Below are 16,969 nucleotides of genomic sequence, written 5' to 3'. Positions count from 1 at the left end.
AATCTGTGTCCTGTTGCAGTTGATTGGCATCATCCTCACTGTTTACCACACATCCAAGTTTGGTATCATCGGCAAATTTTGAAATTTAACACTGTATTCCAATATCCAAGTCATTTCTATATAATCACAAAAAGCGGCGGTCCTAGCACTGACCCTTGGGGAACACCACGGTCTACCATCCTCCAGTCGAAAAAACATTTACCATGACTCACTGTTTTCTGTCCTTAAGTCAATTTTCTATCCAAGCCGACACTTACCCTCCGATTCCATGAGCCTCAATTTTGTTAATCAGCCTTTTATGTGGTACTTCATCAAATGCTTTCTTAAAATCCATATAGACAACATCCATTGTTTCCCCTTGATCAACCTTCTCAGTTATTTCATCAAAAAATTCAATTAGATTAGTCAAGCACTATTGCCTTTTACAAATCCGTGCTGACTCTCCTTAATTAACTCAAACCTCTCCCAGTGCCTGTTGGTTTTTTCCCTTATTATTTTTCTAAAATCTTACCCACCATTGATGTTAAACTGACCGGCCTGTAGTTACTAGGATGTCCTTACACCCTTCATCGAATAAGAGTGTCACATTTGCCACTCTCCAATTCCCCCCCACACCCGCCCAGGTATTTAGGGAAGACGGCATCTCCACCTCCGGTTTTCTTAGGAACCCAGGATGCACCACACCTGGACCAAGCGACTTACCTATTCTAAGCATTGCCTGTCTTTCCAGTACTTCCTGCCCGTCACTTTTCACCCCATCCATTACCTCTACCATCTCCATTTCCACCGACATTTTGTCAGCATCCTCCTCCCTTGTAAACACCATTACAAAGTACTCATTAAGTATTCCAGCCCTGCCTGCACCTCTAAGCCTGTATTGCCTTCTTTGTCCTCAATAAGATCCTGTCTCTTAGTACCTGCTTGCTATTTTCATGCCAGATGATTTTTAGATTTTATGTTAACTGCCATTCTACTTTAATCTCTCTCGACCAGCCTTATTTTCCTCTTAAATTCCCCTCTCAACTTATTGTATTTGGCCTGGTTCTCACTTGAAGAATTCAATTAACATGCATCATACACCCTCTTTTTTTTGTTTCACTGTATTCTCTATCTCCCTGATAATCCAAGGAGCCCTGGCTTTGGTTTCTCTACCTTTTGCCTTTGTTGGGATGTACCTAGCCTGCACCTGAAACATCTCCTCCTTAAAGACCACGTTACAGTTCAAGTTTTTCCCGTCAGTCTTTGGTTCCATTTTACCCTGGCTAGATCCCCTCTCATCCCATTGACGTTAGCCCTCTTCCAATTTAAAAGTTCTACTTTAGATTGTACCGTGCTCTTCTCCATATATAACCATACAACATTATGATCACTCTTTCCAAGTGTTCCCGGCAGACACTTGGTCAACTTGGCCCATCTCATTCTCCAGCAATGCCTCCTTCCTGGTTGGACTGAGAACACACTGGTCAAGGAAGCTCTCCTGAACACATTTCAGAAATTCTTCCCACTCCTTTCCCTTTACTCTAACATTATCCCAATCTTTATTTCAGTGATTAAAGTCCCCCAATATCACCACTTTATAGTTCCTGCACATCTGTGACTTCCCTGCAGATTTGCTCCTCGACCTCCCTCTCTCTTTCACTATTTAGAGGCTTATAGAATACCCCTGGTCGTGCGATCATACCTTTCTTGCTGCTTAACTCGAACCAAATGGATTCTGTCTTTGCCCCTGCAAGGACGGTCCTCTCTTTCCAACATTACAATGTTTTCCCTGATCAGTTGTGCCACCTCACTTCCCTTTTTTAACCTGCCTAACTTTTCTGAACACTTTGTACCTTTCAATATTAAGAACCCTGTCCTCACCATTTTTAAGTCCTAAACCCATCTAAGAATAGAATGAAAACTTTAATAGGAGGTCCAGTGTAGGAATCAGGCAGTGAATCCAGAGGAGTCATTAAAAAAAAAAAAGCCAAAGAATAGCTCAATGATTTTATCCAGTGATAATTAAGCCATACAAACAAGGAAGGTCCCAGGTTCAATCCCTGGACTGTGCTAAATTAGCTGATCTCAATCGGCTGGCTGTGGGGATGATACAATTGGCTTCACCACCCTTAGGTGAGAAAGAGGATACTCAGTTACAGCTCCTGATCATTATCTAGCAACCTCTGTTTGTAGTGGGCATGTGTGGGCGTTGGAAAACAGGATTGGGTTAGACTGTGATACATCCATGGTCAATCAGCTGACACCCAAAATGTGAGCTCAAACATGAACAAAGGTCATCTTGACAAGGATAATGAGCCTCCTTGAACCTTGACAAGGAATGAAGAAAATCTGCTCAAAGAAGCCCTGTGGTATAACACAATGGTACCATCAGGATCAGCAGAGGACACGAGTGTAATGATCACAGTGAGGCTAACAACGGAGATGATGGAGAGAAACTTTCCCCTCCTCCTGCTGGGAGTGAGCCCAATCAACAGTCAAGTCCAAAAATACCACTCATCTACACCTCTCGACAACCGAGCTGAGAGCAACTTTGATAGCTGCATAACCTCTAAACTGGGAAAAAATTGAGGGGACCAGAGAAAGACGACTAAACAAGTAACTTGTTTGAAGTGACACAAGTGATTGGTAATGAAAGGAAACCTCTGATTGCCTATAGGGTGAAGGTGCTAAATTGGGGGAAGGCTAATTATAACAATATTAGGCAGGAACTGAAGAATTTAGATTGGGGGCGGCTGTTTGAGGGTAAATCAACATCTGATATGTAGGAGTCTTTCAAATGTCAGTTGATTAGAATCCAGGACCGGCATGTTCCTGTGAGGAAGAAGGATAAGTTTGGCAAGTTTCGGGAACCTTGGATAACGCAGGATATTGTGAGCCTAGTCAAAAAGAAAAAGGAAGCATTCGTAAGGGCTGGAAGGCTAGGAACAGACGAATACCTTGAGGAATATAAAGACAGTAGGAAGGAACTTAAGCAAGGAGTCAGGAGGGCTAAAAGGGGTCATGAAATGTCATTGGCAAACATGGTTAAGGAAATTCCCATGGCTTTTTATACATATATAAAGAGCAAGAGGGTAACCAGGGAAAGGGTTGGCCCACTCAAGGACGGAGAAGGGAATCTATGTGTGGAGCCAGAGGAAATTGGCAAGGTACTAAATGAGTACTTTGCATCAGTATTCACCAAAGAGAAGGACTTGGTGGATGATGAGCCTAGGGAAGGGAGTGTAGATAGTCTCAGTCATCTCATTATCAAAAAGGAGGAGGTGTTGGGTGTCTTGCAAAGCATTAAGGTAGATAAGTCCCCAGGGCCTGATTGAATCTACCCCAGAATACTGAGGGAGGCAAGGGAAGAAATTGCTGAGGCCTTGACAGAAATCTTTGCATCCTCATTGGCTACAGGTGAGGTCTCAGAGGACTGGAGAATAGCCAATGTTGTTCCTTTGTTTAAGAAGGGTAGCAAGGATAATCCAGGAAATTATAGGCCGGTGAGCCTTACGTCAGTGGTAGGGAAATTATTAGAGAGGATTCTTCGGGACAGGATTTACTCCCATTTGGAAACAAACGACATTAGCGAGAGGCAGCATGGTTTTGTGAAGGGGAGGTCGTGTCTCACTAATCTGATTGAGTTTTTTGAGGAAGTGACGAAGATGATTGATGAAGGAAGGGCAGTGGATGTTATCTATATGGACTTCAATAAAGCCTTTGACAAGGTCCCTCATGGCAGACTGGTACAAAAGGTCAAGTCACACGGGATCAGAGGTGAGCTGGCAAGATGGATACAGAACTGGCTCTGTCATAGAAGGCAGAGGGGAGCAGTGGAAGGGTGCTTTTCTGAATGGAGGGATGTGACTAGTGGTGTTTCGCAGGGATCAGTGCTGGGACCTTTGCTGTTTGTAGTATATATAAATGATTTGGAGGAAAATGTAGCTGGTCTGATTAGTAAATTTGCGGACGACACAAAGGTTGGAGGAGTTGCGGATAGTGATGAGGATTGTCAGAGGATACAGCAGGATATAGATCGGTTGGAGACTTGGGCGGAGAAACGGCAGATGGAGTTTAATCCGGACAAATGTGAGGTAATGCATTTTGGAAGGTCTAATGCAGGTGGGAAGTATACAGTAAATGGCATAACCCTTAGGAGTATTGACAGGCAGAGAGATCTGGGCGTACAGGTCCACAGGTCACTGAAAGTGGCAACGCAGGTGGATAAGGTAGTCGCGAAGGCATACGGCATGCTTGCCTTCATCAGTCGGGGCATAGAGTATAAAAATTGGCAAGTCATGCTGCAGCTGTACAGAACTTTAGTTAGGGCACACTTAGAATATTGCATACAATTGTGGTCGCCACACCACCAGAAGGACGTGGAGGCTTTGGAGAGGGTACAGAAGAGGTTTACCAGGATGTTGCCTGGTCTGGAGGGCATTAGCTATGAGGAGAGGTTGGATAAACTCGGATTGTTTTCACTGGAACGACGGAGGTGGAGGGGCGACATGATAGAGGTTTACAAAGTTATGAGCGGCATGGACAGAGTGGATAGTCAGAAGCTTTTTCCCAGGGTGGAAGAGTCAGTTACTAGGGGACATAGGTTTAAGGTGAGAGGGGCAAAGTTTAGAGGGGATGTGCGAGGCAAGTTCTTTACACAGAGGATGGTGAGTGCCTGGAACTTGCTGCCAGGGGAGGTGGTGGAAGCAGGTACGATAGCGACGTTTAAGAGGCATCTTGACAAATACATGAATAGGATGGGACGAGAGGGATACGGTCCCCGGAAGTGCAGAAGGTTTTAGTTTAGGCAGGCATCAAGATCAGCGCAGGCTTGGAGGGCTGAATGGCCTGTTCCTGTGCTGTACTGTTCTTTGTGTATAGAAAAACTGACAATGTATGAGAAATCAAGGTGTAGGTATCAATATTTTAGAAAAGAACTTTGCCTACCTTTGCATCATAACAGCACTGTGTTAATTTGATATACTGACAAACTGTTGAACACTCACCTGTGCTAATAGCTCTTGTCTTTTTTTAAATGCTTCAATTGGATCATCTTCCAGAGCATAGTTCTCCAATACAGTTCGGATATCTTCAACTCCACTCATTGCAATTGCTGCAATGCAAAATACATAGGAAAGTGAGGTAAGCTGGTACATTCTTAGTAGACTGCTCAGAAATACATTAAAATGTCACATTAATGATAGAAAGCCAGCTTGAAACCCACTATGGAACTAGAACATTTCATTATGGCATTTATGAAACTGGCTTCAAGAGGTCGTCTGATGGTTCAATGGGTAAATGCACATGGTTTGGATGTCAGATCTCACATCCTACGCAAGTTCCAGTTTGACCTGTGTTCATCTAACCACTCTGGGCTGGGACAATGGCAGGTGAACTACAATTGGCCTCAGTATGCTTGCCCCAGGGAGATGGAAAAATCAGCCAGGTTAGCTCTTCCAATCCAATGACCCCTGCTGTCTGAACTTCAGATGAGGCTAGATCAGACTGGACGTTGATAATCTCCCAGGTCATGTTGATTTAAATCAACATACATGGTTTCAAGCTCATGCATGACGAATGCCTACTTGGTCAAGGTATGGAAGACTGGTTGTGGATCTCTAACCCAGCATATATCTCACAGTGTCTTCAGAAGAAAGAAATATTATTATTGGAGGGGGATAAGCAGAAAACTGTCTCAGTTCAGGTTTTCTCTCTGGCCTGTGCTGACTTAGTTGATTGCAACTAGTAAACACAGACCATGAAGGGAAAAGAGTGATTCTTGGAGCAACAGCTGGTATCTTTCTCCTCCTCTGATGAATGCTGGGGCAACTGCTCACTAGGACATCAGCCAGGTGCATGTGTCAAAGTAAGGGAGCATTCTTACCTGCCTAGAATGACAACTGGATAACAATATGGGACAGGGGAAGAGAAATGAAAGAACAAAAAAAAACTTTATAGTATCGAGCCTTTGTTCCCAATACATCTGAAGTACTCTAGAATCAGTAAATTAATATTTTTTTTTATTCATTCATGGGATGTGGGTGTTGCTGGCCTGGCCAGCATTTATTGCCCATCCCTAATTGCCCTTTAGAAGGTGGTGGTGAGCTGCCTTCTTGAACCGCTGCAGTCCATGTGGGGTAGGTACACCTACAGTGCTGTTAAGAAGGGAGTTCCAGGATTTGGACCCAGCGACAGTGAAGGAACGGCGATTTATTTCAAGTCAGGATGGTGTGCGACTTGGAGGGGAACTTGCAGGTGGTGGTGTTCCCATGCATTTGCTGCCCTTGTCCTTCTAGTTGGTAGAGGTCGCGGGTTTGGAAGGTGCTGTCGAAGGAGTCTTGGTGCGTTGCTGCAGTGCATCTTTAGATGGTACACACTGCTACCATTGTGCGTTGGTGGTGGAGGGAATGAATGTTTGTAGATGGGGTGCCGATCAAGCAGGCTGCTTTGTCCTGGATGGTGTCAAGCTTCTTGAGTGTTGTTGGAGCTGCACCCATCCAGGAAAGTGGAGAGTATTCCATCATACTCCTGACTTGTGCCTTGTAGATGGTGTACAGGGTTTGGGGAAGTCAGGAGGTGAGTTACTCGCCGCAGGATTCCTAGCCTCTGACCTGCTCTTGTAGCCACGGTATTTATATGGCTACTCCAGTTCAGTTTCTGGTCAATGGTAGCCCCTAGGATGTTGATAGTGGGGGATTCAGCGATAGTAATGCCATTGAATGTCAAGGGGAGAGAGTTAGATTCTCTCTTGTTGGAGCTGGCCATTGCCTGGCCGACATCCAAGGAGAAGACTCAGAGGGCGGAGTTCTGGACCGGTAAGTATAAAAAACTTACCTCGGGGATTTGCAGCCTTCATCCAGGGAGAAGACCTGGAGGGCGGAGTTCCGGACCGGTGAGTATAAGAAACTTACCTCTGGTAAAAAAAAACTGGAAAAAAAAACCCCTAAAAAAAAACTGAAAAAGTGACATCACAGGAAAGCTGTGACCTGATTGGCTGGCAGGGAATCAGTACTGAATTTGAAAATAAAACACTGATGAAAATTGATTAAAACCCTAATTAACTAATTAATTAAGTAGAGTAACTAAACCGGAGGGAGGAGATTACTGTATTTCGTTAGCATTTAATATTTATAGTAGAAATTTAGCACTAGGGACCATATAGTTAATTGTAACATAATTTAGTAAGGATTTAATAAGTATTTATTTATTTTAAATTAATTTATTAATTAGAGCTAGAAATGTCAGTTAGAGGGGTAAAGTGCTTCACCTGTGAGATGTGGGAGGTCCGTGACACTTCCAGTGTTCCGGACGACTACATCTGCAGGAAGTGTACCCAGTTGCAGCTCCTCACAGACCGCATGGATCGGTTGGAGCAGCAACTGGATGCACTTAGGAGCATACAGGTGGCAGAAAGCGTCATAGACAGGAGTTTTAGAGAAGTGGTTATACCCAAGGTGCAGGCAGATAGATGGGTGACCGCTAGATGGGGCAGGCAGTCATTGCAGGAATCCCCTGTGGCTATCTCCCTCTCTAACAAGCATACAGTTTTGGATACTGTTAGGGGGGGGGGGGGAATGGCCTATCAGGGGAAAACAACAGCAGCAGCCAGAGCAGTGGCACCATGGCTGGCACTGTTGTTCAGCAGGTAGGGACAAAGCGCAGAAGAGCAATAGTTATAGGGGACTCTATAGTCAGGGGCACAGACAGGCGCTTCTGTGGACGTGAAAGAGACTCCAGGATGGTATGTTGTCTCCCTAGTGCCAGGGTCAAGGATGTCTCTGAACAGACAGGGGGCATTCTGAAGGGGGAGGGTGAACAGCCAGAGGTTGTGGTACACATCGGTAGCAACAACATAGGCAGGAAGAGTGACGAGGTCCTGCAGGGGCAGTTTAGGGAGTTAGGTAGAAAGTTAAAAGACAGGACCTCTAGGGTTGTAATCTCGGGATTACTCCCTGTGCCACGTGCCAGTGAGGCTAGAAACAGGAAGATAGTGCAGCTAAACACGTGGCTGAACAGCTGGTGTAGGAGAGAGGGTTTCAGATATCTGGATCATTGGGATCTCTTCAGGGACAGTGGGACCTGTACAAGAAAACGGGTTGCATCTAAACTGGAGGGGCACAAATATCCTGGCTGCGAGGTTTGCTAACATCATTCGGGAAGGTTTAAACTAGTGTGGCAGGAGGGTGGGAACCAGAGCATTAGGACAGCAGGTGAAATAAATGAGGGGGATCTAGTAAATAAGGCCAGTAAGACTAAGGAAGAGCAGGCAGGGAGATGTTGCGGAGCACAGCAGGACTGGTGGTCTGAAGTGCATTTGTTTCAATGCGAGAAGTATAACAGGTAAGGCAGATGAACTCAGAGCTTGGATTAGTACTTGGAACTATGATGTTGTTGCTATTACAGAGACTTGGTTGAGGGAAGGACAGGAATGGCAGCTAAATGTTCCGGGATTTAGAAGCTTCAGGCGGGATAGAGGGGGATGTAAAAGGGGTGGGGGTGTTGCATTACTGGTTAAGGAGAATATCACAGCTGTACTGCGGGAGGACACCTCGGAGGGGTCATGCAGCGAGGCAATGTGGGTGGAGCTCAGGAATAGGAAGGGTGCAGTCATGATGTTGGGGGTTTTCTACAGGCCTCCCAACAGGCAGCGGGAGTTAGAGGAGCAGTTATGTAGACAGATTTTGGAAAGATGTAAAGGTAACAGGGTTGTAGTGGTGGGTGATTTTAACTTCCCCTATATTGACTGGGACTCACTTAGTGCTAGGGGCTTGGATGGGGCAGAATTCGTAAGGAGCATCCAGGAGGGCTTCTTAAAACAATATGTAGACAGACCAACTAGGGATGGGTCCATACTGGACCTGGTATTGGGGAATGAGCCCGGCCAGATGGTCAAAGTTTCAGTCGGGGTGCATTTCGGGAACAGTGACCATAATTCCATAAGTTTTAAGGTACTTGTGGATAAGGATAAGAGTCGTCCTCGGGTGAAGGTGCTAAATTGGGGGAAGGCTAATTATAACAATATTAGGCAGGAACTGAAGAATTTAGATTGGGGGCGGCTGTTTGAGGGTAAATCAACATCTGATATGTGGGAGTCTTTCAAATGTCAGCTGATTAGAATCCAGGACCAGCATGTTCCTGTGAGGAAGAAGGATAAGTTTGGCAAGTTTCAGGAACCTTGGATAACGCAGGATATTGTGAGCCTAGTCAAAAAGAAAAAGGAAGCATTCGTAAGGGCTAGAAGGCTGGGAACAGACGAAGCCCTTGAGGAATATAAAGACAGTAGGAAGGAACTTAAGCAAGGAGTCAGGAGGGCTAAAAGGGGTCATGAAAAGTCATTGGCAAACAGGATTAAGGAAAATCCCAAGGCTTTTTATACGTATATAAAGAGCAAGAAGGTAACCAGGGAAAGGGTTGGCCCACTCAAGGACAGAGAAGGGAATCTATGTGTGGAGCCAGAGGAAATGGACAAGGTACTAAATGAGTACTTTGCATCAGTATTCACCAAAGAGAAGGACTTGGTGGATGATGAGTCTAGGGAAGGGAGTGTAGATAGTCTGGGTCATATCGTTATCAAAAAGGAGGTAGTGTTGGGCGTCTTGCAAAGCATTAAGGTAGATAAGTCCCCAGGGCCTGATGGGATCTACCCAGAATACTGAGGGAGGCAAGGGAAGAAATTGCTGGGGCCTTGACAGAAATCTTTGTATTCTCATTGGCTACAGGTGAGGTCTCAGAGGACTGGAGAATAGCCAATGTTGTTCCTTTGTTTAAGAAGGGTAGCAAGGATAATCCAGGAAATTATAGGCCGGTAAGCCTTACGTCAGAGGCACGGAAATTATTAGACAGGATTCTTCGGGACAGGATTTACTCCCATTTGGAAACAAATGAACTTATTAGCGAGAGGCAGCATGGTTTTGTGAAGGGGAGGTCATGTCTCACTAACTTGATCGAGTTTTTTTGAGGAAATGACGAAGATGATTGATGAAGGAAGGGCAGTGGATGTTATCTATATGGACTTCAGTAAAGCCTTTGACAAGGTCCCTCATGGCAGACTGGTACAAAAGGTGAAGTCACACAGGATCGGAGGTGAGCTGGCCAGATGGATACAGAACTGGCTCGGTCATAGAAGACAGAGGGTAGCAGTGGAAGGGTGCTTTTCTGAATGGAGGGATGTGACTAGCGGTGTTCCGAGGGATCAGTGCTGGGACCTTTGCTGTTTGTAGTATATATAAATGATTTGGAGGAAAATGTAGCTGGTCTGATTAGTAAGTTTGCGGACGACACAAAGGTTGGAGGAGTTGCGGATAGTGATGAGGATTGTCAGAGGATACAGCAGGATATAGATCGGTTGGAGACTTGGGCGGAGAAACGGCAGATGGAGTTTAATCCGGACAAATGTGAGGTAATGCATTTTGGAAGATCTAACACAGGTGGGAAGTATACAGTAATTGACAGAACCCTTAGAAGTACTGACAGGCAGAGAAATCTGGGCATGCAGGTCCACAGGTCACTGAAAGTGGCAATGCAGGTGGATAAGGTAGTCAAGAAGGCATACGGCATGCTTGCCTTCATCAGTCGGGGCATAGAGTATAAAAATTGGCAAGTCATGCTGCAGCTGTACAGAACTTTAGTTAGGCCACACTTCGAATATTGCGTGCAATTCTGGTCGCCACACTAACAGAAGGACGTGGAGGCTTTGGAGAGGGTACAGAAGAGGTTTACCAGGATGTTGCCTGGTCTGGAGGGCATTAGCTAGGAGGAGAGGTTGGATAAACTCGGATTGTTTTCACTGGAACGACGGAGGTGGAGGGGTGACATCATAGAGGTTTACAAAGTTATGAGTGGCATGGACAGAGTGGATAGTCAGAAGCTTTTTCCCAGGGTGGAAGAGTCAGTTACTAGGGGACATAGGTTTAAGGTGTGAGGGGCAAAGTTTAGAGGGGATGTGCAAGGCAAGTTCTTTACACAGAGGATGGTGAGTGCCTGGAACTTGCTGCTGGGGGAGGTGGTGGAGGCAGGTACGATAGAGACATTTAAGAGGCATCTTGACAAATACATGAATAGGATGGGAATAGAGGGATACGGTCCCTGGAAGTGCAGAAGGTTTTAGTTTAGGCAGGCATCAAGATTGGCGCAGGCTTAGAGGGCTGTATGGCCTGTTCCTGTGCTGTACTGTTCTTTGTTCGGTATTAGTGTTACTTGCCACTTAACAGCCCAAGCCTGGATATTGTCCAAGTCATGCTGCATTTCTACACGGACTGCTTCAGTATCTGAGGAGTCATGAATGGTGCTGAACACTGTGCAATCATCAGCGAACGTCCCCACTTCTGAGCTTATGATTGAAGGAAGGTCATTGATGAAGCAGCTGAAGATGGTTGGGCCTAGGACACGACCCTGAGGAACTCCTGCAGTGATGTCCTGGAGCTTAGATGATTGACCTCCAACAACCACAACCATCTTCTTTTGTGCTTGGTATGACTCCAACCAGCGGAGGGTTTTCCCCAATTCCCAATGACTTCAGTTTTGCTAGGGCTCCTTGATGCCATACTCGGTCAAATGCTGCCTTGATGTCAAGGGCAGTCACTCTCACCTCACCTCTTGAGTTCAGCTCTTTTATCCATGTTTGAACCAAGGCTGTAATGAGGTCAGGAGCTGAGTGACTCCGGCGGAACCCAAACTGAGCGTCACTGAGCAGGTTATTGCTAAGCAAGTGCCGCTTGATGGCACTGTTGATGACACCTTCCATCACTTTACTGATAATTGTGAGTAGACTGATGGGGCGGTAATTGGCCAGGTTGGACTTGTCCTGCTTTTTGTGTACAAAACATTTTTGAACTGTAGTCACTGCTGTTATGCAGGCAAACATAGCAGCTAACATGCACAGAACATCCTACAAACAGGATAGGAGATAAATAACCAGATATTCCGTTTTTGGTGCTGTTGATTGAAGGAGGAATGTTAGCCAAGGTGTGGGGAGAACTCTCAGTTTTTCTTTGGGATCTTTTACATCCTTCCACAAACAACCAGATCGCACCTACGACTAATCTTTTAAAAAGGAATGTTAACCATGCATTTTTTAAAAAAAAGTGAAAATTCTAAGTTACGGACATCTTCACGACTGGCACCAGCTGTCTTTTTTTGGCAGGTGTCCATATGTTCAAAATGGTCATTATATGCACTGTAATAATTTTCCGAACAATCAAGATGAATCAGCTGAGATTATGATCTGCACCTAATCGACTGCAACAGTGCTAAGAATTCTCAACCCACACACCAGCTTTTGGCCCTGATCTCATAACAGCCTTGCAATCTAAATTCATGTGTCATTTCAAATTGCTCTCACTTTGGAAAGGGCATAACTTCTGTAATGGCCTATGCTTCTCAGCTCTACTTACCAGCATCACAGGACAAAAAGTAGGGAAATGTGCTGGTATACTGAAACTGCCAAAAGCAAGTCCTGGAACGGATTGAGAATATTTGGGTGGGAAAACACAACAGGCCAGAGTGGAAGAGTGAAACAGCAGATTTTTGTTTGAGTAGTGAGGCTGCAGGAAGGCTGACTGGTAGGCTTGTCTATCACTCTGTAAAGCAGCGGAAAGACAGAGACTTGCGACAGATAAATAACTCAAAGGAGCTGATTCACTATTGCAGGGAAAAACGATGATAGCAGCGTCAAGGTGAGAGAAGAGCTGTCAGCACGTGCTGAAGGAGTGTACGGATGTGGTGCTGGGACAGGAAAGGACAGCCCCTTCAGGCTGTTTGCACCTGCTTTCCATGATTCGGGAGGCTGGTGAGTTCAGTGACTGCAGCGCAAGGAAGCAGTGGGTTTGTGAAAGAAACAGCTTTCGTGGAATGGGGAGTTTGTTTAAAAAAAAACTTGTTAAAAATAAATCAGCACGACAAACTTCAACAGGTCAGGGTGGGTTTGTTACCGAGCATCCACAGGATCAGAGAAACCCCTCTAAAGTCATGCAAGCATTCAATCCAAAAGATAGAGAGGTTTCTCTGCTGCTATGATTTCTGGGTAAAGAGCTCTCCATTCCACAAAAGCCATTTCTTTCACAAAACCTGTTGCTACTTTGCGCTCACCTGGGTGTCTTATGTTTTATGTTGCAAAAGGACTTGGTGCATTGAAGGCTGTTTGTAGTTTACAATTTGTCAGTGTCGGTGGTTTCAGAATGCCTCTTGTATATTTTACCATGCAAGTTATTTGGGCCTCAGTAAGTGCCTGTTTTTTTGCAGATGTCTGTTTTTGGGAGTGTCCATTTCACTGCTCCCATTTATTTTTGTGGAAATCTGTACTGATTATTTTTCACAAGTTTTTTTTTAAATCCACTTCTTTAAATTGGACACCAGATACCAATTTAATCCAACTGAAAGCGGAATCCACCATCAATAATGTACATTTCCTGCATGAAACTTTAAAGAAAAGCATCACTTGTCCAATGATAATTAAAGCTACCATGTATCAAAGTTTTTTTTAAAATTTCCCCGATACAGAATCTTGCTGGGTAAAGGCTCTACAGGTACTGTTCAGCTTTCCAGCATTTCATGCAAATAGCCATTCTTCATATGTGAGCCAGGACATTAAAATGTCAGCAGACTATTTGAGGAGGGGCAGGCCAATCCTGTACTCCTCCGATGTCAGCATATACATACTGATGAGCAGTCAGAGGTAAACTTGCATTATTTTTCCACTCCCTAGCCTCATGGGATTCAGGTCATTGTAACATCCCAATAATAGATGGGGAAAGTGAACCCAGGACCTTCTGACCCATATGGTTCAGCAACACGTTATATGGTGCCTTGGCTTAACTGATAACTTTTGATTCAGAAGCATGTGCTAAGTTCAACCCATGTGCCAGGACTTCAGCACATAATCTGGGCTGAAACCTCAGTGCAGTACTGAGGGAGTGCTGCACTGTCTTCTAGACAATGCCCTAAAATCAGAGGCCCATTCTGCCTGTTCAGGTGGTTGTAAAAGATCCCAAGGCACTACTCGAAGAATAGAGTTCTCCCGTTATATTGACCAACATTCTTCCCTCAACCAAGACCACCTAAAACGATTAACTGGTCACTTATCTCAATACAGTTTCTGGGATGTTGCTGTTCGCAATTTCACTATCACATTGTCTATTTGCCTACATAGTGACTGCACATCAAACGTAATTCATTGACTGAGATTGTTAAAGATGCTGCAAAAATACAAGTTCTTGCTTACATACTAAGTCCTCAGGGAGCACAGGTTTTAAGGATAAGCGCAACTCCAACAACACTCAAGAAGCTAGACATCATCCAGACCTAGACAGCCTGCTTGTCCACCATCTTAAACATTCACTCTCTCCACTACTGGCACACAGTGGCAGCAGTGCATACCATTTATAAGATGCACTGCAGAAACTCAAGCCTCCTTCAACAGCACCTTCCAAAACCTCTATCACCTCGAAGGACAAGGGCAGCAGATGCATGGGATCACCACCTGTAAGTTCCCCTCCAAGCCACTCAACATCCTGATTTGGAACTATATCGTCGTTCCTTCACTGTTGCTGGGTCAAAAACCTGGAACGCCCCTCTTAACAGCACTGTGCGCATACATACACCACATGGACTGCTGCGGTGCAAGGCAGCTCACCACCACCTTCTGAAGGGCAATTAGGGATGGGCAACAAATGCTGGTCTTGCCCGTGATGCTCACATCCCAAGAACAAAAAATATATACTTTTCTGCAAAGTAATCTAAATTTTTTAAAAATAGCTCAAAATTTTGATGAGTTACCAAGATAGAACAATATGAAGCATGTTTACTGTCTTGAGAGTGGCATCAAGATCACAGACTGGAGCCTGCCCTCCAAGTCACATCAATGAGGTCACTGACAACACAAGAGTGCAACTTTAGATCACTCTCCCAGAAATTAAATAAAATTGAGGAGAAATTTACATCTCCACTAGAGTAATTACTTCCAGGGTTTCAGTGGGAAAACACTCTATCTGATGCATTAAGCCACATAGAGCAGCAAGGTCCGAGGTTTGAGTCCTTCTTCCAGATCTGTCAATCATACTTTCTAACCACCAAGGAGGCATGAAACAGTAGCTCGCTGATTTTTCCCTCCTGGCTTAAAATCTGACTACAGCAACCTGCTTGGGGTTTGGAAAACTGCACAATAGGTAACTAAATCCACACTTGTTCCACTCTTAAAACTCTGATGCTGGTGTCCAATCAAGCTGCATCACCACCGTAATTCATTTTAGTCTTGCTGTCACATACTTTTAAAATGCTATCTGAACATAGATGCCCTCAATCATGAAGTTATTTCTCCCCAACCTTACTCGAGGAGCAGATGTTCTCAGTTAGGAAAGCAAAATCAGTCAGGTGACCTCTTCCAATTCAATGATCCACATGGGAGAGTGCATATGTGCCTGATTGCTGTGAGTCATGCAAGTGATGTGGGCTTCTCATCCTCAAAACTAACCAATCTGCATATGGGGAAAAGTCTGATTTCTGTTCAGTTTCTCAATCCAGTCAAGGCACACAAGGCCTTTATGTGTGCAAACACATCTTGCCACTTCTCAAGAAAGTGTACCTTGTACTACCACCACAGCCTCTCCTATCCCTTTAACCTTTTCTCTAGACAGAGTGCTTTTCTCATATTCCAGTAACCGTGCCTTCTGTCCATCACAAAGTAGATTCAGCAACAACGGGGAAAGGGTGATCGCACAGACATTGTGAACACAATCTCAAATTAATTGTGAACGTGACTTTACCTGTCAGACTGGGACTTGCTGATGTCAGGAAAAAACCCAAACATGCCGGATTGCTGCCCAAATTGCCAAGCAAAGAGGTTAATCTGCCCACAGGCATCCTCCCAATGGTCCATAGGCATTCTCCAGACATCAGATAAGCACCGCAAGCAGTGTCTATTTAGTTCTGACACATCCAGTAAGAAGCATCTTACGAAAGTCTGCTTGTACTGGGTTTTTCACACACAATGGTCACTGAGTAATTCACATTACAGAGTTTCCTCTGATGTTACTCTTCCCACTGGAGGCAATAATCTGATAGAAATAGGCATAAAAGTCTGTAGCAAAGGCTTCCCAACATTAAATGTAATGCTAAATGAGACCCCACATAATTTAGCCTGGCACAATGCAATTTTAAACACACATTGGATCCTATTCAAACCTTCAGTGTCACAGCTTCCCTTTAGCCTCTGTAACCTTCTTATTCTAGTTCAAAGGCACAACAAATATTTAACTCGTTCATAACTAAAGGAGCCATTTGGCATTGTTCCCACCATGGACCTTGGTCCGAGAAAAATGCCAGATGGCATCACTGCAGCTGCTTGCAGTGACATGATCTATAGCAAGTGGCATCACAATGGCAGTGCGTGGTGAATGAGTTAATCTACATCAATAGTGAAAAGAGGAGGAAAAATACATTAATAAAACACAAAGGCCAAATAACCAGATTGTCATAATTGACCTAAAGGTCCTGGGCACATATGCCTCCTTGCAGCTTTTCTATGATTAACTGTTAAGGTACCAGTTGTAAGAGTTGTTATGCAAACTTGAAGAATCTCGTGTTTGTTCAACTAGAGAAGGTGGTGGGTGGGGTGGGGGGGGGGGGGGGGGTGTGTGGTGTGGGAGAGGGAGGGTGGTTAAGTTCAGACTCAAAAAAAAAATTACCCAACTATCCAGCCAATTTGACTCATTGTCACAACGCCTTCGAGGGAACCTCACTCATGAGAATCCAGAGAACAAAACACATTGCAAACCAGCTGGCAGATGGGAGCTTACTTTTCAGGAATGCCGCAAGTTCATACAGGGTTCGGTCATCAGAATTTCCATCCCATTTCTTTAGTGCAATACCGTTGAAGGGTTGGAGGCTGAAAGCTTCCTTTTTACAGTCCACAACAATAACTTTGGAAGGATCCCTATTCAGACAGGACACGTCCTACAAGAGAAAGAAATTATGAAACTTTAACACAATTCATATA

General features: G+C 44.6%; 1 protein-coding gene across 1 annotated transcript in view; it reads right to left on the bottom strand.

Annotated features, from left to right (window-relative positions):
- The window catches only part of timm50 (translocase of inner mitochondrial membrane 50 homolog (S. cerevisiae)), a 168,605-nt gene that overhangs the window by 12,478 nt on the left and 139,158 nt on the right, over positions 1–16,969 (bottom strand). The window contains exons 8-9 of the mRNA XM_068019158.1: positions 16,770–16,926; positions 4,986–5,092 (exon numbers count right to left, since the gene is read on the bottom strand). Of these exons, the coding sequence (XP_067875259.1) occupies positions 4,986–5,092; positions 16,770–16,926 (264 nt within the window). The remainder of the gene's footprint in view (positions 1–4,985; positions 5,093–16,769; positions 16,927–16,969) is intronic.

Source organism: Heterodontus francisci, chromosome 40 (assembly GCF_036365525.1).
Source record: "Heterodontus francisci isolate sHetFra1 chromosome 40, sHetFra1.hap1, whole genome shotgun sequence".
NCBI lineage: Eukaryota > Metazoa > Chordata > Chondrichthyes > Heterodontiformes > Heterodontidae > Heterodontus > Heterodontus francisci.
This window is presented reverse-complemented; position numbering and strand designations above follow the sequence as displayed.